The sequence below is a fragment of the Pecten maximus genome, unplaced genomic scaffold (genome assembly GCF_902652985.1).
Source record: "Pecten maximus unplaced genomic scaffold, xPecMax1.1, whole genome shotgun sequence".
Lineage (NCBI taxonomy): Eukaryota > Metazoa > Mollusca > Bivalvia > Pectinida > Pectinidae > Pecten > Pecten maximus.
Window position 1 is genome coordinate 2,344 of NW_022982994.1, and position 24,397 is coordinate 26,740.

The following is a 24,397-nucleotide window of genomic DNA, read 5'->3' on the forward strand; positions in this document are numbered from 1 at the left end:
TGTGGTTTGCGATATGAACAACCAAGTGAAAAACAACAAACATATGACCATGAATACACTATGAAAACCGGTATGAAATCATTGCTCTCGTGCAAATTACCTGATTAATTGGGTCATATAATACGCCATACAGAAAGACGGGAAAAAGAGTAGCTTCCCTTGGATCGATAAGGGTTGGTACGAGATAAGGTTAAAAATTTTGAATGATTGTATTTAATATTATTTTACTTTAAATTCTTTTTTTTTGTTATACAGAATTAAACAAAAAAGACGGAAAATGGGAACGCATTAAACAGGCTGGTGTTTATAGGCGGGATCTCCGGCTGTTTATAAATTTGGCGTTTCGTCGTATACAGAAATTTTCTTTTAAATAAAATTTTTCGTTTTCTCGATATAAATTTTAAATCAAGGTTATGTAAATATAGATTGAATAGATTTTTTAATTTCATTGCGGCTATGATACCGTAGCTAGTACATTCCCACGCCTACCGGCGCCAAATAAAGACGGTTATAGCCGCAATGAAATTAAAAAATGTATTTAATCCCAAAGTGAACTACAAAGCATTTAAAAATTAAAAAAATGTTTCCAAAGTCTTTCCAATCCACCCGTATTTGATACTTTTTTCAATATAGTGAGATGCCAAAAACTATTTTAAATATTCAATTTTTTCTTTGATTTTTCCCGGATGTAAAACATATATACAATTCGCATAAATAAATCAGAAAATTAAAGGTTGTGGAAAATTGTTAGCTTTCAAAAGGTAATTTTCTATAGAAAGTAACTTCACGTCTTAAATTGTTTTTCGTGTTAATTTGTCATTTAATAAAAGTTTTGGGATTAAAGTTTTTTTTAAGTTTTAATTTTATAGAAATTTTGTAAAGATTTAATTTTTTTTTTTTGAATCGTTCTTTCATTTTAAAGTATTAATCATAAAGATTTAGACTAATATGATTTGGAATTCAATAATTTGGACCTTTTAAAATTTTTGAATAAGATTCTTTATTTTTGTTTAAATGGTGTTGAAATGATTTAAAAAGGGTTTTTGCCGGGCTGTATTGGTTGGTTTAGAGTTTGTAGATGTTAAAATGGTTAATTTGTAATGATTGCTTGAAATGTATCTCAAAGGTTTAGAAAAACTTTGACAATGGTTTTATGTTTTTGGTTTTTTTGGTTTTGTTTTTCAGAATTATTTTAGATTTTTAGAGTAGTTTAACAAAACTATCTCTTTTAGATTCACTGAAAAATCAACCCAAGCAGGTTAAATTTGTATCTCCCCATTTGTGTTCCCATCTGGAATGGTACACATCGACACAAAATTTGTTTTGTCCAATCCAAGTTTTCATTTTTGGGGCTTTTAAGCCAGATATTTTACCAAAATTTGATTATAAATTTAAAGTATCGTTTGAATGAGTTTCTAGACCCATCTAAGATAATTGAGGTGTCATCTGCAAACTGGTAATTTTATGGTATTTTTGGTGTACTTTGATACCCTTGATGTTTTTATTATTTTTTGAGTATAGCAGTATTTCAGACAACAAGCCAAAAAAGATATGGGGAGACAGGATTCCCCTTGTTGACAGTCCCTCTGGATGTTAAAGAATTTGACAGCATACAATTTTGAGTAACAGCAGAATAGGTTTTACATATGAAGTTTGTATCCATCTTTAAGTGCTTTCTCCAAATAAAAAAAAATACTGAGACTAAGACTAGACTGAGTCAAATGCTTTTTCAAAAATAATAAATAATATATTTCCTGATTAAATACCCATGCAATATTTTTTCAAGTATTTCTATTTCAGATATTAACTTTTTTCTTGTTATCTTCTTTTCTTTTTCTAAATGATGATGTTGAATTGCTATTCCCGTGATCTCCATTAGCAATGCTTCCAAAACAAATTGATCATCAACACTTAGTAAAATTTTAGGAATCGGGGTATATTTACGATATCCTCATTATATACTGGAGAAGCATACTGAAATTTTGGGATATTTTTATAATAAGTACACGTTGATCAGTAGATTGGACTCGTCCGATGACCTCGACGAACTAACATGCCATGACCCGCGTGACCTCGTAGTAAATGTTGATAGTATTTGTAGCAGTTCATTCGTGAAATTGTGCACACTAGCATTTATGGTCCCTTGTGAAGGTTCTCCAAAAATAGTTGCAGACTGCTCCACACTATTCGTTCAATTATATGTTGGTTTACTGACACCTGATTAACTGGCGTGTCTCGCGAGAAGTGAATCTTAAAATTAGCTCAAACGTGTAAAGAAACGTGATCAGAGAATCAGTGAAACTTCATAAAATGAATTTCTTAATATCCAAGACATACCTGTCTGAATATATCTTGTATACATGCTTAGTTTTAACCAAGTGTTTGTCCAAATGGCGGAATATACAAACATGCAGTTAGTTACATAATTCTTACTTTGAAGAGTACAAAGCTCATGGCTAATAGCCCAAAGCGTCTTCATCGGGAATTAATGTCATAGTAAGATATGTTTAGAATTATAAAAAAAGCCAGGAATTTATGTAAGTCCGTGATAAACACAATCAAATGATGGGCAGTTCAATTGTGACAAATATCAAAGCGTAAGAGTCTCTGGTATTTACAGGTAGGAAATATTTATAAGCTGTGAATGTTATACTATGTAACGGAAAACAATACAACTTAATTAGTCATGTTTCTCTTCCACACAGTAACACATGTGTCGTATGAACAACACTTATATAGTATGAATTAATCTAACAAGAAAATTTGAGTAATACGTGGAAATAAACCTTTTTTATCATCTTTGATGAAGTCGACCAACGACATCGGTTAGTTAGTTGTGATGATGGTTGATTGTAGACCCCGCCTCTTCAAACATCCCACTTTATTGAGCAAACGTTCGATCAGAGATGAATCGAGGTACCAGAGTGAAACGCATCGTCGGCCCCCAAGGAGTTTCTCTACTTTTTACTCGGGTGAACACGGCTTGAACACCTTCATATTATTCAAATTCATATTTTTGTCAACCAATCAAAATGCTTCTTATTAATGAAGGTCTTCGGCTGGATAATAGACCACGGTATATCCGATATTCCTGCACCCAATATATCGGCATCTGACATCTTGCTAAACAAACTATACAATGATAATATTTTCCGTAGCAATTTCATTTCAGCAAATATTCTTGACAAAGATGTTTAAAGTCAATAGGATCGAATAAAAGGCAAGCCTATATAAATTCTCTCCAATGGCGGCTGAAGTAAAAGACTGCCTGTGTAAATTACAGATACTGAATTATAAAAATACAACAGTCAAAGGCAGTCATTCGTTCATCTTGATTACAGCTACATTCACACGTCACACACATATAATACAATTACAGCTATTATGTGATCATTACCTACATATTTTATCAACTACATGCCTTTCAGTTATTGACGTTGACCGGAAGTTGATATACGAGTATGTACTTGCCATAGGTCGTACTGCCAAGGTATTTGAAATCATAATTGAATACAGATATTGGTCTATTACTTCAATGCTAAAATTATATGCTGCTAAACAAAACGTATGAACAACGTGCCAAACAAAAATTGCATAATTTGCAGACTATAAATATATCTTAAAGAATAGAATTTACAGAAAAGTAGTCGGAGCAGAAAAGGGTCTTTTCTAGAAATATTACTGTACTGTTGGAATTTACAAAATAGCATAAAGCCTGGCCTATCAAAACAGCAGAACGTTAAAAACGTATTGATGTGCAAATAAGTAATGCCAGTTATAAAGTAACTGTCTGGAGTTCCTCACAATCGGGACATAACTGTGGTTATGGTTTCATAACACTACGGAAAAAAATCAAGGAATGACGGGATACGGTTTTCGTATCAAAAGAGCAGGAACGAAATGAATGGTTTTTTTAATGATCGGTGAACAATCAAAAGTAAAAATTTCTTATAATTTGACAAAGAACAATATGGCTTTTCTTTCCCCCTCTGTTAAATTTTCGGTTGATTCAATTTCCAATAATGAAATTTATATTTAGCTGGTGTTGAAAGCTGAAAAGAATAGGGGGTTAAAGAGGGCATATCCAGAAGTGTTATTAGTGCGACACATTAGAGGAAAAGAAACTATCAAAATATTATAGTTAGGTATTAATTGGTGGGATTGGATATTCGCGTTTGTTCTGGGGGAATCGGATTGTTGGTGTGATTGTTAATAAGATAAATAAGGACGTCTTGTAAGTACTTTTGTGGCAGCCCACGCATTATCTTCTATATACCATTTACTTGCGTTGTCTCTTCTTACTGACCGCCTCTCTGTTGCCTGGTATTCTGTTAAGAGTCTACTTTGTGGCTACAGCTGTGAAAATCTATATCATATGACTGAAGGCATTTAAAAACACACCGGACCTTTTTATTCCACATCCAGGCCTTTTTATGAGGGCTTTCGGGGTGTTCATGGGCCCCAATTTTTTCCAATTGAAATTTTTTTCTTGATTTTATTTTTTAAGCCCAAATTCCCAAATTTTGCCGTTTACTCTCCTGAAAACCTCTCCAACTTCTTCCAAATGAGGTTAAAAAAAGCCCAATCCCAAAGCCAGTGAGAAAAGGACCTACATCGATACATAGAATGTACAATCGAAACAGATCAGTAATATTTTGTCGTCAAGCACAGCAACATCATTTGAACTGATGTAAACAGTATAGTCATCTCATTCAAGTATTGGTACATTGACTGAACAGTTAATTCACATATTCCAGACGTCCCCTATCATCGCTATAATTATTATTGTTATATGCTCAGTGATAACTAATCAAAGAAGGGAGATCGAGCTGACAACAGATAACCTTCATACAAAATTTAAGTGTATAGCAAAACCAAAAATAGGAAGAAAACATTCTAAAATGAATAAATAGTAAGAAATTTCTTCAGTGGAGAGCATCGTGCTTGTGGGCTATTCTACATACTTTCGTATTTAATCCATGCCTCAATAGATAGATACAGTGCATATTAATGGACAAACTTCTGTCCAGTAAAAAACAACATGGAAAAATGGTCAAACATAACATGTTTCTGATAATAAGTCAGACAAACACAAACCAGATCAACCCGCTTCGTACAAGGTACCTGTGGATCGGTCGGTGATATTGACGGGGGCATTGCAAGAAAATTAGAGTAAAACGATGACTTAAAATGATATTACTGCACAACAAATCGCGAATATAGAAGTGGTATACAGCTAAACTTTAAACTAAATTTAATTCAAGTAAGCCGGCGAAAACACTAACATGTATGTCTTTTTTTTTAAAATTTTAATTCACACATTTAATTAGTTTCGATATCTTGAAATTTACAGAGTCCAATAATAGGCTCTCGCTGTTGAGGGTTGCAGCGAGGTAGCCCGAGTTTTCTCTGGCACTGTCACCATTCTGGTGTAGGGCCCAGAGGCGCACTACGATATGAAACGTGGAATTCTCCGATACCGTTTGGTGTCGCTAAGATTTTGGTGCAAATACAATAAAAATCGGGATGTGACATAACACCTTACCTACATATATGGATAATGAGATATTTATTACCCCAGAACACCATTTAGTCCCATCTAGGTGTTTCTTCCGTCGTATAGACCCTTCCTTCGCAGTCAAAATTTCGTACTGTGACCCGCCATTTGTAAGTGACAGTACGACGAACCATCCCGATCGGAAAGAAGAACCGAAAAGACTACATATGATTTTATGTTTTTTTTCTTGCATAGTTTAAATAAGAAAAACGAAGATTAGTATTTCCCAAAAACCTGTTTGATACATTTTACCAGTGAATATCAAAAAATTATCATTTCTAATTTTTGATATTTCACTGGTAAAAATGTAATAAAACAGGTTTTGGGAAATAATAATCTTAGTTTTCTTAATTTAAACTATGCAAGAAGAAAAACAATAAAATCATATGTAGTCTTTTCGGTTCATTGCGTTCCGATTCGGGTGGTTAGTCGTACTGTCACTTACAAAATGGCGGGTCAACAGTACGAAATTTTGACTAGCGTAAAGGAAGGGTCTATACGGACGGAATGAAACACCTAGATGGGACTAAATGGGTGTTCTGGGGTAAATAAATATCTCATTTATCCATATATGTAAGGTAGGTGTTATGTCACACCCGATTTTATTGTATTTGCACCAAAATCTTAGCGACACCAAACGGTATCGGAGAATTCCACGTTTTCATATAGTAGTGCGCTCTGGCCCTACACCAGAAATGGTGACAGGGCCAGAGAAAACTCGGGCTACCTCGCTGCAAACCTCAACAGCGAGAGCTATTATTGGACGCTGTAAATTTCAAGAGATCGAAACTAATTAAATTGAGATTAAAAATTTAAAAAAAAAGAACATACATGTTAGTGTTTTCGCCGGCTTAACTTGAATTAAATTTAGTTAAAGTTTAGCTGTATACCACTTTCTATAATTCGCGGATTTGTTGTGCATTAATATCAGTTTAGATCATCGTTACTCTAATTTGCTTTGCAATGCCCCCGTCATATCACCCGAAAGAATCCACAGGTACCTTGTAAGGAAGCGGGTTGATCTGGTTTGTGTTTTGTCTGACTTATTATCAGAACATGTATGATTTGACCATTTTTCTGTTGTTTTTACTGGACAGAAAGTTGTCCAGTAATATGCACTGTATCTTATCTATTGATGCATGGATTAAATACGAAAGTATTGTAAGAAGAGCCCAAAAGCCACGAGGCTCTCCACTGGAAGAAAATTTCTTACTATTTATTCATTTTTTAGAATGTTTTCTTCCTATATTTTGGATTTGCTATACAAACTTTAAATTTTGTATGACAGGTTATCTGTTGTAAGCTTCGATCTCTCCTGCTTTGATTAAGTTATAACTGAGCATATAACAATTATAAGAATTATAGACGATGATAAGTCTGTGAATATGTGAATTAAGCTGTACAGTACATGTACACAATACTTGAATGATATGAGCTATACCTGTTTACATCAGTTACAAATGTATGTTGCTGTGCTTGACGACAAAATATTTACTGATCTGTTTCGATTTTAATTCTATGTATCGATGTCAGGGCCTTTTCTCACTGGCTTGGGATTGGGCTTTTTACCTCATTTTGGAAGAAAGTTGGAGAAGGTTTTTTCAGGAGAGTAAACTGCAAATTTTGGGAATTTGGCTTAAAAATAAAATAATTTCAATTGGAAATGGGGCCCATGAACAGCCCCGTAAAGCCCTCAGAAAAAGGCCTGGATGTTGAAATTAAAAAGGCCTGGTGTGTTTTTAAATTCCTTAATTCATATGATATAGATTTTCACAGCTGTAGCCACGAAAGTACGCACCTTAACAGGATACCAGGATAACAGGAGGGAGGCTGTCAGTAAGAAGAGACAAACGCAAGTAAATGGTAATATATAAGATAATGCGTGGGCTGCCACCAAAGTACTTACAAGACGTCCTTATTTATCTTATTAACAATCAAAACAACAATCCCGATTCCCCCAGAAAAACGCGAATATCCAATCCACCAATATACAGAACTAATAAATATTTTGATAGTTTCTTTCCTCTAATGTGTCGCACTAATAACACTTCTGATAATGCCCTCTTTAACTCCCCTATTCTTTCAGCTTTTAAACACCAGCTAAATATAAATTTCATTATTGAAATTGAATCAACCGAAAATTTTAAAACAGAGGGGGAAAGAAAAGCCATATTGTTCTTTGTCAAATTATTAAAGAAATTTTAATTTTGATTTGTTCAACGATCATTAAAAAAACAATTCATTTCGTTCCTGCTCTTTTGAATACGAAACCGTATCCCGTCATTCCTTGATTTTTTCCGTTAGTGTTATGGAAACCATAACCAACATTTATGTCCCGATTGTGACGGAACTACAGACAGTTACTTTATAACATGCAATTACTTATTTGCACATCAATACGTTTTAACTTCTATATGTTTTGATCAGCCATGGCTGTATGCCTATTTTGTATTACATACAGTACAGTACATAATATATCTAGAAAAGACCCTTTTCTGCTCCGAATACTTTTCTGTAAATTCTATTCTTTAAGGATATATTTAGAGTCTTCAATTGAGCATTTTTGTTTGGCACGTTGTTCAATACGTTTTGTTTAGCAGCATATATTTTATGCATTGAAGTATATAGACCAAGTATCTGTATTCAATTAGATTTCAAATAACTTGGCAGTATCGACAGCTATGGCAAGTACATACTCGTATATCAACTTCCGGTCAACGTCAATAACTGAAAGGCATGTAGTTGATAAAATATGTAGGTAATGATCACATAATAGCTGTAATTGTATTATATGTGTGTGACGTGTGAATGTAGCTGTAATCAAGATGAACGAATGACTGCCTTTGACTGTTGTATTTTTATAATTCAGTATCTGTAATTTACACAGGCAGTCTTTTACTTCAGCCGCCATTGGAGAGAATTTATATAGGCTTGCCTTTTATTCGATCCTATTGACTTTAAACATCTTTGTCAAGAATATTTGCTGAAATGAAATTGCTACGGAAAATATTATCATTGTATAGTTTGTTTAGCAAGATGTCAGATGCCGATATATTTGGGTGCAGGAATATCGGTATACCGTGTCTATTATCCAGCCGAAGACCTTCATTAATAAGAAGCATTTTGATTGGTTGACAAAAATATGAATTTGAATAATATGAAGGTTTTCAAGCCAGTGTTCACCCGAGTAAAAAGTAGAGAAACTCCTTGGGGGCCGACGATGCGTTTCACTCTGGTACCTCGATTCATCATTCTGATCGAACGTTTGCTCAATAAAGTGGGATGTTGAAGAGGCGGGGTCTACAATCAACCATCATCACAACTAACTACCCGTGGCGTGTGTCGACTTCATCAAAGAATGATAAAAAGGTTTATTTCCACGTATTACTCAAATTTATCTTTTTAGATTAATTCATACTATATAGTGTTGTTCATATCGACAATTGTTTACTGTGTGGAAGGAAACACTGACTAATTAAGTTGTATTGTTTTCCGTTACATAGTATAAACATTCACAGCTTATAAAGATTTCCTACCTGTAAAATACCAGAGGACTCTTACGCTTTGATATTTGTCACAATTGAACTGCCCATCATTTTGATTTGTTTTATCACGGACTTACATAAATTCCTGGCTTTATTTTATAATTCTATAACATATATCTTACTATGAACATTAATTCCCGATGAAGACGCTTTGGGCTATTAGCCATGAGCTTTGTACTCTTCAAAGTAAGAATTATGTAACTAACTGCATGTTTGTATATTCCGCCATTTGGACAAACACTTGGTTTAAACTAAAGCATGTATACAAGATATATTCAGACAGGTAATGTCTTGGATATTAAGAATTTCATTTTATGAAGTTTCACTGTATTCTCTGATCACGTTTCTTTACACGTTGAGCTAATTTTAAGATTCACTTCTTCGCGAGACACGCCAGTTAATAGGTGTCAGTAAACCAACATATACATTGAACGAATAGTGTGGAGCAGTCTGCAACTATTTTTGGAGAACCTTCACAAGGGACCATAAATGCTAGTGTGCACAATTTCACGAATGAACTGCTACAAATACTATCAACATTTACTACGAGGTCACGCGGGTCATGGCATGTTAGTTCGTCGAGGTCATCGGACGAGTCCAATCTACATGATCAACGTGTACATTATATATAAAAATATCAAATTACAGTATGCTTCTCCAGTATATAATGAGGATATCGTAAATATACCAGATTTCCTAAAATTTTACTAAGTGTTGATGATCAACTTTTGTTTTGGAAGCATTGCTAATGGAGATCACGGGAATAGCAATTTCAACATCATCATTTAGAAAAAAGAAAAGAGATAACAGAGAAAAAAGTTAATATCTGAAATAGAAATACTTGAAAAAATATTGCATGGGTATTTAATCAGGAAATATATGTATTTATTATTTTGAAAAAGCATTTGACTCAGTCTAAGTCTTAGTCTCAGTAATTTTTTTTTTAATTTTGGAGAAAGCACTAAAAGATGGATAAAACTTCATATAGTAAAACCTATTCTGCTGTTACTCAAAATTGTATGCTGTCAAATTCTTTAACATCCAGAGGGACTGTCAACAAGGGGATCCTGTCTCCCCATATCTTTTTGTGCTTGTTGCTGAAATACTAGCTATACTCATAAAAAATAATAAAAACATCAAGGGTATCAAAGTACACCAAAAATACCATAAACTTACACAGTTTGCAGATGACACCTCAATTATCTTAGATGGGTCTAGAAACTCATTCAACGATACTTTAAATTTATAACATCATTTTGGTAAAATATCTGGCTTAAAAGCCAATAATGAAAAACTTGGATTGGACAAAAACAATTTAGTGTCGATGTGTACCATTTCAGATGGGAACACAAATGGGGAGATACAAAATTTAACCTGCTTGGCGTTGATTTTTCAGTGAATCTAAATGAGATAGTTTTGTTAAACTACTCTAAAAATCTAAAATAATTCTGAAAAACAAAAAAAAACAAAAACAAAAACAAACAAAAAACAGTTAAAACCATTGGTCAAGAAGATTTCTAAAACCTATTGGAAAGATAGCAGTTTCGAAAGCAATCATTATACAAAAATTTAACCATTTGTTTATATCTATTCAAACTCCTGACAACACCTATATACAGCGGCTAAATACTTTTTTTTAAAATTCATTTGGCATTCACCAGTTGACAAAATCAAAAGAAATACTATAATTCAAAAATATGTTAATGAAGGTCTCAAATTGATTGATATTTCACAATTCATTATTAGTCTAAAGTCTTCATGGATTAGAATTACTTCAAAATGATAAGAACGTGATTTAAAAAAAAAAAAAAAACTATCAACATCACTGACAAAAATATTCTGATAAAAATTGAAACTTAAGAACATACTTTTGGGAATGCCCACAATCTTTTTCAATTATGACAAGAATTAACACGAAAAACATATTATGAGACTGGTGAAGTTATACTATTTAGATTAGAAACATTACCTTTTGGAGAAGCTAACAATTTTCCACAACCATTTAATTTTCTGATTATTTATGCGAAATTGTATATATGTTTTACATCCTGGAAAAATCAAAGAATAAAATATGAATAGTTTGAAATAGTTTTTGGCATCTCACTATATTGAAAAAAAAGTATCAAATACGGGTGGATTGGAAAGAGACGTTTGGAAACAAGTTTGTTATTATTAAATGCTGTTGTAGTTCACATATGGATTTAATACATTTTTTAAATTTTCATTGCGGCTATGAATACCAGTAGCTAGCTACATATCCCGTGGCGCGTGGTAGCGCGCCTCGGAGGATATGTAGCTAGCTACTGGTATTCATAGCCGCAATGAAAATTAAAAAAATCTATTCAATTCATATATTTACATAACCTTGATTTAAAAAATTTATATCGAGAAAACGAGAAATTTTATTAAAAAGAAAAATTTGTCATGTATACGACGAAACGCCAAATTATAAGAACAGCCGGGAGATCCCGCCTATGCACCACGCCATTGTTTTAATGTCGTTCCTCATTTTCCGGTCTTTTTTGTTTAATTCTGTATAAAACAAAAAGAAAGAAGTATTAAAGTTAAAATAATATTAAATACAATCATTCAATATTTTTAACACTTATCTCGTACCAACGTTATCGATCCAAGGGAAGCTACTCTTCCTGTCTTACTGTCGATGGCGTATTAATATGACCCAATTAATCAGGTAATTTGCACGAGAGACAATGATTTCATACGGTTTTCATAGTGTATTCATGGTCATATGTTTGTTGTTTTCACTTGGTATGTTCATATCAGCAAACCACATTAGGAATGTAAATATAGGTTGATGACATTATGATATTGCATGTATATATTGCTGACAAATTAAAATAATTATTTAATTACCAATCTTATCTATTTTCATAGTATATTTCTTTTTCCATATTGTAATTAAACATTGTTAAGCGAAATTAGAAAGATAAATATTATTATGTATGTGTATTAGATTTAATATAATTACTGTGTGTGAAAGACAGGTTGTGTGTTGATGTAGCTATCTTTTTCTTATTTTCTTCTTCTTTTTTGTGATTATGATGTTTGTAGGCATATTCTGTTACAGTCCTTGCTGTGTTTTGTAATAGAGCTTACTTGTGGTCTTTACAAATATTATATTATCCGTGCATGTAAGAAAATGTCAAAATATCAAGATAATCATTCGATTTCCCTATTTGTCCTTTTCTAAATTATTTGAATACATTAGAATTCATACCATTTTACTGAATTACTCCCCTTTGTTTGATTGCTCAGCAATATCAATACAAGTTACTATTCCTTGATCATAATATAATACATGTAAATTTTTTCCCAAAAAGGTCACTGAAACTGAAAACATATATTCCTCACTCTTACAATCATCAATTTATTTTCACAAAACCATTTCAATTTCAATTCAAACTCATTGCTCTTTAATATAACATTAAATAAAACAACGCTAGATAGCAATTGTTACTCGTATACAGATGATAAACAAAAATGTATCCAAGCTTCATGAAATATCGGCTTAAGTATTACTATCATCCAAGCTGAATATCAAATCTTGTGAAATAAGATTTTTGTCGGAATGTCGGTTTTCCTGATGTCGATGAAAACATTTTATGTCCCGACTGAAACCAAACACCCACACCTCCCATTCGCATTGTCAAAACAGTAAACCTTCTAATAATTATTACCATCGAGAGGGGTGTTCAAGAGGTCAGTAGACCGTATCAAACATAATGTTAAGGCCTCGCCACCTTACCGAGGTCACGATCGCCTATTGTTCCTCTTGATCGTCAAATTACGCCTGGTTCACCTATAAAAAACAGGGACCATAGGTAATGAATATCGGACGCTATAGAAACGGGCCAGTTTTCCACTTGAAGTCGATACAAAAAAAAGGAGTGTAAGGTTACAAATACATGTGTGGCGGAGTGAATTTGGCTGTGTAACTGTGGCTGTAGCCAGCCAAGAGTGACGGGCCTCCACGCTAAAACAGGCAATGAATATCACTTACACATTTGCCTCTCCAACAAATAACTGTGACATTTCCGAATATGTTTCGATTTCATTGTATTTTTTATATATATATAATTCCACCTGTCTATGCAGGCCCCAATTGAAATCCTTCCCTATATTCGTTTCATAATCTAATTTACACTTAATTCTATCTTTTCTGGAGATGTTAACATTTGTGACCTTCCTCGGTTCTTAGTGCTATCGTCATTGTTTCTGTTTTCGGCGATTGCGCAATCAGTATTTCATTCAATATTGAGGCAATAAGGAAACGGAATTTCTTCGGACGCAATTAATTATTTTTATCTTTTTAATTTTAAGGATAAATAACTCCGCGCGAGTGAAATGCTATGTAATATTACATAGTTATCTTATATTGGCAAACTCTATCCAACATGGCGTGATATGAGAGAAAAGGATTTATTGAATATTTCACTTAACGGAGTACTATTAATATCTACAGATTATTTTGGCAGTCGTGCATTAATAAGGTCAGATCCAACGGCTTTGGAACAGTCAAGAGTTATTAGGATGTCACTTACGTCTCTAGGAGAAATGTGTATGTCGGCTAGACGTTTGTCATTTATGGTAAATTTGTGTTAAAGTGGAACATTATAGTCGACAACAATAGCTTGGAAACAAAAATAACCATTGAAAATGTAAGCTTTGTCTTGGTTATCATCCAATATTGAATCTTTGTAAGAGATAGGAGGGATAGGACATATCGTGAGCTGGGTAAAAAGTGTTTTTCCTGATCTTCACCATTTTTTGGAGTCTGTAAAGTGAGAAATATAAAGTTGTTCACATACCTTATCAAAATAGTTCTGCTTGAAAAGACGCATAGCGTTCACACAGGAGTTTCTAATGAGCCGAAATTTTGTCCTGTAATGTGCCCTATGTGTCATTAGCTCACCGGTTACGAGTAGCCGTGAGCTAATGCTGTACCCCCGGCATCGGCGTCGGAGTCCAATCCAACTTTAACATTTTTCGGGTCAGTTTTTGGAAAGCTTGTAAGTCCAAAAGTATACACCTCACCCATTTCTAATTTTGTTTATACATTCATTAGAGGTCTAGGAGTGATGTTATAGCAAGATTTTTTCACATTTTACCATTTTGTGGACTTATCTTTTTTGGTACCAAAACTCATTCAAAAGTTTTGGGGGTAAGTCCAAAAGTGTACACATCACACCCTTCTAATTTGGTTTATACATTCATTAGAGGTCCAGGAGTGATTTTAAGGCAAAATCATGCAGAAACCTTGATACTGCCTCGCTTTGGTCTTTAGTTAAGCGTTCGTCCCTGTGAGGAAGGCTTTGGGTTCCGTCCCTTGGCCGGGACAAACATCATTGCTATTCAAGACTCGTGCTTTCTCTAGAATATGTGTCACAAGATCTTGTAACACGGATACTGATGTTTTGATCCATTTCCATAAATGAAAGTTGCTACTCCTGCTTACAAATGTAAAGCTCAGTATTTTGGGTGTGGGGAGACTGTTTTGCGCCCGTTGTCAGTATAATGTGATCGGCTGGGGTATGCTATGTGGTTTTGGCAGTATTTTAAGTACATCGATCAGATATCATTATAAAGTCAGCATCAGTTGCGCGTTATCACAATGAGACAAACACGAACATATTGCAGCCTCCCAGACACAAGCACCACTCATGCAGCTCGCACACAGGGGAGGCCATCTGTAAATCACCAAAGCCGTGGATAGGATATTACCAATTAAAACCCAATCTAAATCAAACCAAAATACTGCTCGAGTTCCGAACTTAACGTTGCGATTTTCCGAAATAGTGACTGTAATAATTGTTGCGGATGGTCATGCATTACTAAACCCTTCTACTATTCGTTTCTGACGATTGAAAGGTAATGACCCGAAGAAATGAAAGATATTTTCAATCAAAGAAGAGTACCGTTTCTCCCAACGAGATCCAATAGTAAATTCTTGGTACAGCTTGACGTGCAAGGATGTATTGTGATAAAATGAGAACCCGTGAAAAATGGTCAAAAGTCGCCCCACTCTCGTCAGTCACAGGAGGCATATCACAATACTTCGAAATGTAAAATTGTACAAAGTCTGGTGTTGATGAACTTCTCTAGCCAAATGTAAAAAGAGGACTATAGTTTAGAACACACCTGGCTAGTAATGTTTGGTGTGGGTATGGTAAACATTGAGATATACAAGAGTTACTTCCCTTTCTTGAACTCTTTCGATAGTGGAATGCAACGGTAAACGTATGGTGAAGGGATACATTGCTTGTAAGAAGTTTAATTCTATACACAATGCGTGTATATATGATATCTTATATTGACTGTGTAGTAATTCGGATAACATAACCTTGGTACAAAATACTAAGCCAGGGTATAAATGTATATGTATTATGTTTACTGTGATTCTCTGTTTTCTCATAATCCATTTTTTCTTGATAATTGTTGTCAGGAAATAACAAGGTTATGTATCTTCTGGCAGAGTTTCAAGGAATTTGAAACTATCGTTTTTATATATTCATATGTAGTATTATCAGCACTTCTCAGAAACTCATCTAGAACTACAATAGAGAATATTAAATTCGTACTTACCCTGTTGAAAACAAAAATAGGAACTAATATGATATCTATGTCGGGTAACGTTATAATGATGCAAGGGCAAAAACTCCTGAAGACATATAAAGTGTATGTTTTGGTCAAGCAGGGGACCTCATACCTCTTCATGTCCGATCGAGTCATCGAACTATTCCTTACCGCGACCCGTTATGATTGTGATTGAGTAATTACACTGTAAAACAATTAAGGATTAGGTCTTATTAATTCCAATGTCTATAATAAACTCTCCATAAAATACTTTTTTACACTAGAAGTCGCACAGACACACTGTATTATGGTCGATGAGAGGGTCTTGTTGGATATGAGGAGTGCAATTAAGTATGAATCCATATTTTTGTTTGTGTGTTTAACATTCTCGCTTCAGCATGGGTTGCCGGGACGGTTGTTAAGGAGACAACTATAGAAAGACCAATGCACAAAAAGACAAATCACTGTGTAAAGAAAGGAAAGATTAAGGGGGCAGATAATGTATTTTTGTTTTCGTATGTTGTTTAAATACTCCTGTAATACCAACTTGATCTTTCTGATGGTCGGAATTTGTAATAAACGTCCGTTAAGCCTATGTGAATATGACACTTTCTTAAATCCAGATTAACACTAAGTTCGCCCATATACGCCCTTCATCAGTACTGATTGCTAGACATTTTGTTTGATATAATAATAGATCAATTTCCATATACAAAATGTATCACAGTTGGTAGAATTTGTATCATTATTAACCTTCAGTATTTTATTTTAAGAATCTGATGTATTCAAATATATTTAATAGGAGAGATTTTGTTGTATTCTTAGAATAAATAATGACATTTCGATAATTATAAACAACACGCAGATTATTCTATCGTCATTAATATTCAAGGCAGGACTCGTACTTTCTCTAGAATATGTGTCATACGATATTTGGCTGCAATCTTGTAACACGGATACTGCTGTTTTGATCAATTTCCATAAACTCCATATTTATTTTGTCTTGTAAATATGGAGAGTGCTTTTTTGCCATTTTCCCATTAAGACGTTTACTGAAAGTGTTTGTTTTTCATGTTTTTGAGATATTATAACATATTTCTGCTTATATGTTCAGGTTATTATCATATTTGTCTCAATTCAGTTTATTCTTGCATAAGAGAAGGTATTGTTGATTGCTATCTTAATTTAAAAGATAAAAAATATGTACATGACATGGTTCTCCACCTACACTAATAAAATTTAACTTTCTGTGACAAAATAAATATGTATAATAGTTGACAAATTTTAAGAAATGTTCTCTTTCATATTGTTTTCTTTGGTATAAGCGAAAGGTTGACATATGTTTGTATGGCATTTGAGGCAAATGATGTTATTTATATATTTTTAAGAAGCTGACGTATCTTTAGATAAGTATGATGCTATTTCTATACTTTTTTAAGAAGCTGAAGTATCTATAGATAAGTGTGATGTTATTTGAATATTTTTCAGCTGACGTACGACTGACGTAAGAGACCTATGATATTATTTACATTTTTGTTAAGAAGCTGACGCATCCTTAGAGAACTATGATATTAATTATATATTTTTAAAGAAGCTGACGTATATTTAGGTAACTACGACATTTTTATAGCCGTACACCAATAGCTGGTGATCGATCCCAACATGTCTCCTCATTACTAAGTTATCGTGGGATATCAAGAAAAACCGGTCTTTGTCCATGTTCCGTCCCTTCAATAGAACAAACTTGTTAATATATTTTTCTGATTTTTATTTTCAGTTTTTTTATCATTATGAGGTTAATACCTTCCTGGTATCATGGCCATATTTAAAAACAAATACATCAATTCAATCCCACACATTTCTTAATCTTATATATATATATATATAGATGCTTAGTATATACGTATCACTCGATGCTATGCAAAGCAAATTTCAATTTATTCAGATACACACACCTATATATGGATTCACAATGTAATGTTTTGAATTGGTCACAATGCCGCACACATATCAACTGTCATGGATATAAAGCGCATATAGAAGAAGAAGCATCAACACTTGTAAATTGCCACCGAAACACACTTACATATAATGCATTCATACCCATCAATTTAAGTACCAGTAAAATCACATACAACTACCCACATATATCAGCGATACCATTTTAACACTTCCCAATACACATTCGTAATATATGCCCGACTTTGATTTCATGTTCAGACATTCTATCATATCCACACGTACACAACACGCATTTATATGGGCATTAAACATATATTTACATATCACCACACACTTCCATATATGCAACTATGCCTATACCAATGTTGTCCACGCAATAACCACACACACAAATACGTGTATGTAGCAATAGACGTGCCATTTCACCTGTTCAGAAATCCATGTATGCATAGTGATGTAATTCGTAAGTCAGTGTCACGCTCAATAAAACAATCTGAAGAAATAAGGAATTTTACTTATATCTGATGTAGTGGTATGTGTGTATGTTGTAATGGTATGTGTGATGCAGTGGCATGTCTGTGTTGAAGTGGTGTAGTGTGTTGTAGTGGTATGTGTGTGTTGTAGTGTTGTAGTGTATTGTAGTGGTATGTGTGTGTTGTAGTGGTGTAGTGTGTTGTAGTGGGATGTGTGTGTTGTAGTGGTATGTGTGTGTCGTAGTGGTATGTCTGTTGAAGTGGTGTAGTGTGTTGTAGTGGTATGTGTGTGTTGTAGTGGTATGTGTGTGTTGTAGTGGTATGTGTGTTGTAGTGGTATGTGTGTGTTGTAGTGGTATATCTGTGTTGAAGTGGTGTAGTGTGTTGTAGTGGTATGTGTGTATTGTAGTGGTGTGTGTGTGTGTGTTGTAGTGGTATGTGTGTGTTGTAGTGGTATGTGTGTGTTGTAGTGGTATGTGTGTGTTGTAGTGGTATGTCTGTGTTGAAGTGGTGTAGTGTGTTGTAGTGGTATGTGTGTGTTGTAGTGGTATGTGTGTGTTGTAGTGGTATATCTGTTGAAGTGGTGTAGTGTGTTGTAGTGGTATGTGTGTATTGTAGTGGTGTGTGTGTGTGTTGTAGTGGTATGTGTGTATTGTAGTGGTATGTGTGTTGTAGTGGTATGTGTCTGTTGTAGTGGTATGGTGTGTTGTAGTGGTATGTGTGTTGTAGTGGTATGTCTGTGTTGAAGTGGTGTAGTGTGTTGTAGTGTTATGTCTGTTGTAGTGGTATGTCTATGTTGAAGTATTATGTCTATGTTGGAGTGATATGTCTGTATTTTAATTGCATGTCTGTGTTTCAGTGGTATGTCTGTGTCGTAGTTGTATGTCTATGTTTTAGTGGTAGGTCTGTGTCGTAGTGGTATGGCTTTGTTGTAATGGTACATTGTATGTCTTTTGTAATTTTATAATATTGATTTAAAAAGAAGCTCTTTGATATCACCTCCTGATAAATGTTACCTCGAAACAACCAATGATGTCTTTTCCCGTTACGCGGGACTGCCAAACATTCAGGAGTTTCCGTGTAATCCAGGTCATTCGAAATCCCATTGCATATAATTCTTTGAGTAGGAAGAATTTTGATATCCAAAATCCCTCCGTATCCGCCTCCGGTATGTTAGAAAAGTGAAATTCCACCAGGAATTGTTTCACGCCGGTTAAAGCTTTGGAGGTCAACATTTCCGGTATAGCATGCCATTCCCAATCTTCTATGTCCATTTTAATAATATCTGGAATAATCTGTAAGAAATAAATAGACCCTGAAGTCAAGATGTTTTAATTAAATGTAGCAATATTTCTTATCTAACATTTCCTTTCTTCACACCAGTGGGCTATTCTCGTAAGGATAGATCCAAACTCTTGCTCAAGGTAACCTTAGTTTTAACATAGGCCTTATCAATATAGTCTTAACTATATCTTTATATCCTGATTAATTTACAGATACATGCCATTGATCATAAGATTGTTAACTTACTGTATATCACCGCGTGTCATACAATGCTTACAGACCAAGTAAATGTTTAACACATTGTACATTAATTACATACAAATAACTTTGCATTATATATTTCTTCCTGCTAGCTGTAAGCATTTCCGTTGACTTACAATGCAAGTAGAACAAGAAGTTATCATAAAAAAAAGAAAACAAAAAAGAAAATGGAAAAGAGTTCCTTGAAGAACTAAAAAAAAGCTCGCGGGTTTTGTGTTTTGTTAACATTAGGTAAATCTATAAGGTTAGGTTTGTTTTTGGTTTGTTTTTGTTTAACGTCCTATTAACAGCCAGGGTCATTTAAGGACGTGCCAGGTTTTGGAGGTGGAGGACAGCCGGAGTACCCGGAGAAAAACCACCGGCCTACAGTCAGTACCTGGCAACTGCCCCACGTAGGTTTCGGACTCGCAACCCAGAGGTTGAGGGCTAGTTAAAGTGTAGGGACACCTTAACCACTCGGCCACCGTGGCCCCTATAAGGATAAGTTTGAATAATTTGATCAAGTGATAACGCTATTATATATCTTTCACGAGTATGACATTATATCGATATTTTCACGAGTGCGAAGCATGAAGGAATATATCGCATTATTATGTCATACGAGTGAAATATAGATTATATTCAACGGGAAATCATTCAATTTCTTTTTAATGCATTTTAATGATTAAAAATAAAAACATCGAAAAATTGATAGTACAATAAACTATGGGAATCTGTAACATAATTTAAGACGTCGTCTCTTTGTGACGTTACTCAACGTCAACTTGACGGCGCAACATTGAAAGGGCTGATCAACCCAATTTAAGCGTTTTCTGCTGTTATCGGAGAATCTGTGCATAACGTCAAGTGAGTACTTTATTAAAAGTTAGTCTAGAAAATTAAAAAAAGAAAGAAAAAAAGTAAGCAAGATAAAATGAGGTGAATACAAAGGTTCACTCTCCTTGATCCAAAACGAAAACTAATGTTTTCAGTGCTGATTGCTGCAGTGAAAACATAAGTTTGATCAATTTGCTAAATTTCTATATTTCACTGGTAAATGCAATAAAAGATATATCTGTAAGATAAGCTTCTGAATATTCATGTATGTCTGCTGTTACCTTGAGTAATAAACCTGATATATATATATATAATATGTTACGTTTTGGTGGTTGAGTTCTTGTCTTATTCCCTGAAATGTCAACATTTTCCAGTTGGCCCCCGGTGTCGTTCCGTTAAAATTGGAAAGTCCCAAGTTGTGGAAATATACCTTAGGACTCCGTCGATGACTGTCTGTGTTCATGCTTGAAAAAAAGTAATCGGTGATTGTTAAGAAGATTCCGACCACCTCGTAATTGATACGCAATACAGAAATGAGAAAACGAAACGACGGCAAGAAACGTGTATGACGAAGGTTAGAAATAATTCAATAAATAGAACATGTTGTTAATTGGTATTTTAAAATACAACTCAAAATGTGCTTGTCGTCTTATTTCAAAAGCCGATAAACTGGGACTAACGAGTATACAAGGCGTTAACACGGACTTTGACATAAGTAAAAGAAAAAAAGGACCACCACAAGCTTACATAAAAAATATGATTATTTCTAAGTTGAATCTCAAGTTTTGCTGTCTAAATGCCCGTTTCCGTATTTTTGTCAAAATAGGGAAATAACTCCAATTGGTGAATATCAAAATTCAGACAGTTATGAGTTGGTAAAGGGGCATGGAATGTTTTGCAAGTGACCGGGTCCAGAAAATAACTAACTTTAATTTTCACAAGTCCTAAATTGGACAGAAAAAATACGTACCTCGGGTCAAATGAGTGAACCATACAGCCCCATTCTTCAGAGATACCGTCATCAAAGCTAAATTCGAAATCGATTCTACAAAAAGACGAAAATGCAAAAACTGTTATTTTTCTCTTTTATTGGAAAACAAGTCAAATAAAAAGAACAAAAAGAACAGACAAGGTTCATACGACACGATCACACCCCAGAAATGCTAATGAGTTTTACCACGCTATTAAGTCAATCATCTGCTGATTCGTCTGCCAAGAAGTTGCTGTTTCCCCAGCAAATCAACCTCTGTTTCACCCGAAATAAGGCCTAATAGAAAATGCTTTTCTGAGGTTGGAAACTATTTTGTTGAGTAATTAACATATGGAATATATACTTCCTATATACGGGAATAAAGATTAATGTCTTAAGACTTGACCAAGACCAAATCCTAAGACAAGTTTACGCTCCTAATTAAAATCAAATGACGTAAGAATACAGGTGAAACAGGCGAGAATTCCCAAGGTTCTCCCGTCGACTGTTAATATCGGAGTTCCTGTCTTTTGTGTACTCTTAAAAACGAAGTTCGATGCATAACCGACTAGTGATTTTATGTGTTGCGCAGGGAATCATCATATTAATTAGATACCTAGCTGAAAACAAATACATGTAATGCTCAATTGTTTGGAAGATGGTAGAAGCGTTAATTACGTATATATGGTTTTTTTATACAAATAACAAATATGTCTCTATAATTAACAATTTTCGGCATTTTAGCCTTTGCATAGGAAACTGACTATTGTTACGTCTGAAATTGCCATCTTTGTTTATCCAGTGCCTCGTTACAAATCTACACCAAAAGCTTTTTGATTTGGATTTGTAGCAGACATTTGAACAGCCAAGATGGCGATCTAAGAAGTAAAAAGATACTGTTTCCTTGTGGAAGGCTAAGACGTCGAATATTTGGAACTAGAGAGACTTATTTGTTTATGTGTATTAGGTTGTTCATTTGGAACAATTTTGGTAAGATATGCAAGATTTGGATTGGTGTAAGGATGTACAATAATAGTTTATTTATGTTTTCAATCGCGTATATTTACTCTTTGTAGGGGATATATCATCTGTAAGAAGATATTTTATTCAGGTAAAGCACACACGAATTCTTACCCGAACGAGTAAACTAGACAGTGACCTTTCTGTACCAAATCTTCGTCCAGACATACATCCCATCCGCCATCTTTGACTCTACCAAAGCGCTTCAGGTTACCACATATACTCTGAATGTTGTTGAAATACCTTCCATAAACATAAAGGGATTTATTATACTGTCTACATCTGTTGTAATTGTAAGTTTTCTCAGGACAATGTTCACAATGCACATGACCTTCTTTTGAAATGCAATATTGAAAATAGTTTGATGACCCCGCCATGAAACGGAAGTGGGGGTGCATAAAGTGTTACTCATGTCCGTCCGTCCCGTCTCGATGCAATGTAACTAGCTAGGATCTCCACTGCTGAGGCGATCCTCACCAAACTATGTTTCGGGGTATCAAGTGGCAACAGAGGGTATTTATGTCTTACAGACATTTTCTAGATTTGTACCATCCAAACATATAACAAATATTTTATATAAGGAAGGCGATCTTTTTTTTTTTTTTGTAAAGCATTACAGAATCGTTAATAATAAAATGATCAACTTCAAGAACAATGTATTTCTGTTCACGACACCATATTTTCATTGCATATGACCACGTATTTTTTGTGTGATTATTATGTTTACAATTCAGAAGCAAGAACAGAATGACTTCTACATGTATGCGACCAAGATAGGTACGAATCAATAGAAAACAACAAAAGCAAAAGTATATATTGAGATGTCCGGTGTATAATGACGAATTAATGGAGACACATTGATTTTTTTCATCAAACAATGGGGAAACAAGTATTGTTATAACACCACATGAAATAATACCGAGACATAATGTTAAATTATATTGTATAAGACCTACACACGTGTATCATAATATTCCAATATTTTCCATACAATTTGTTTAAAAAGATTTTCTATTTTGCGGTTGTTTCAGACCTAAATATTGTAGGTTCGTCACTATTTATCAACCTGTGAAGTTACAAGCTTGTAAATAAAACCCCTATTCCCCTTTCCCTTATTTCCTGATTACCTAACATTTTACACTACATGTGCATGGTATATAACGCTGCCATCCATAAACACTTCTGATTGTGGTATATATTTGGTAGTACAATTTTTTTTTTTTTTTTTTTTTTTTATTTAATTAATTTGTAAATGAATATTGCAAAACCATTAGGAAATAACCAATTACGTTTCTGGAAGGGTTAGTCAGGGACCTATTTTCGACCTATTTTTATCAAAATATTAAGAAAATAAATAAAAATAATTTTTCTACACATGTTCAATAAATTTACACTCTCCGAATTGTCCCTTTAAAACAAGTTATTGTCAATGCTGTCAACTGAATAAAATTTCTGAAATGAGAATCGCAAAATTTCTGAAAAGACAATTTCAAATTCCTGAAGTTTGAGGATTTCTATTTTCCATAGTCGTAAGCATTATTAGAAATTATCAGACAAAAAATGCAATATTCGACAATCAAATCAGATTAATAAGATTAAAACATATTTTATCAACGTTAAGGTATTTATAGAGGTCAGTGTATATGTAACGTTTTTTACCAGGCGTAAGTTCGCTCTATCTCAGGGACGGACAATGGACAAATATCGGTTTTGATTGGTAGTTGATGTTCCTTTATTACTACTTCCTGTTGTCCAGAAGTTGCTAATTGGTCCGCGCATATATTCTTGATGTTGAAATCCCATTTCTGTAGAGAAATATCACAACTTTTGTAAAGATAAATGAGTAAATAAAATAATTGATATATAGATACATCAGGGTAACTCTGAGTAATGAGGGCACCTGTACGTATCGATC

General features: G+C 34.0%; 1 protein-coding gene across 1 annotated transcript; it reads right to left on the reverse strand.

Moving 5' to 3' along the window:
• Positions 1 to 19,082: 19,082 nt before the first annotated feature.
• On the reverse strand, positions 19,083 to 24,179 carry LOC117321238. Its single transcript, XM_033875705.1, has 5 exons — positions 24,142 to 24,179; positions 22,597 to 22,725; positions 21,463 to 21,537; positions 20,815 to 20,956; positions 19,083 to 19,426 (listed from the first exon to the last, which is right to left on the reverse strand). Exons 3-5 carry the CDS (start codon positions 21,483 to 21,485, stop codon positions 19,127 to 19,129), a joined length of 465 nt encoding a protein of 154 aa, XP_033731596.1. The 5' UTR covers positions 21,486 to 21,537; positions 22,597 to 22,725; positions 24,142 to 24,179; the 3' UTR covers positions 19,083 to 19,126.
• Positions 24,180 to 24,397: the final 218 nt, after the last annotated feature.

What these genes read in the sequence shown, in the direction of transcription:
- LOC117321238 (XM_033875705.1), bottom strand. Translation starts at nt 21,485, where the DNA reads ATGGTTCACTCATTTGACCCGAG. An exon ending in GTTCACTCATTTGACCCGAG is followed by an intron (nt 20,957 to 21,462) that starts GTACGTATTTTT and finishes CTTTTTTTCAAG; the next exon opens with CATGAACACAGACAGTCATC. An exon ending in AAGAACTCAACCACCAAAAC is followed by an intron (nt 19,427 to 20,814) that starts GTAACATATTAT and finishes TATTTCTTACAG; the next exon opens with ATTATTCCAGATATTATTAA.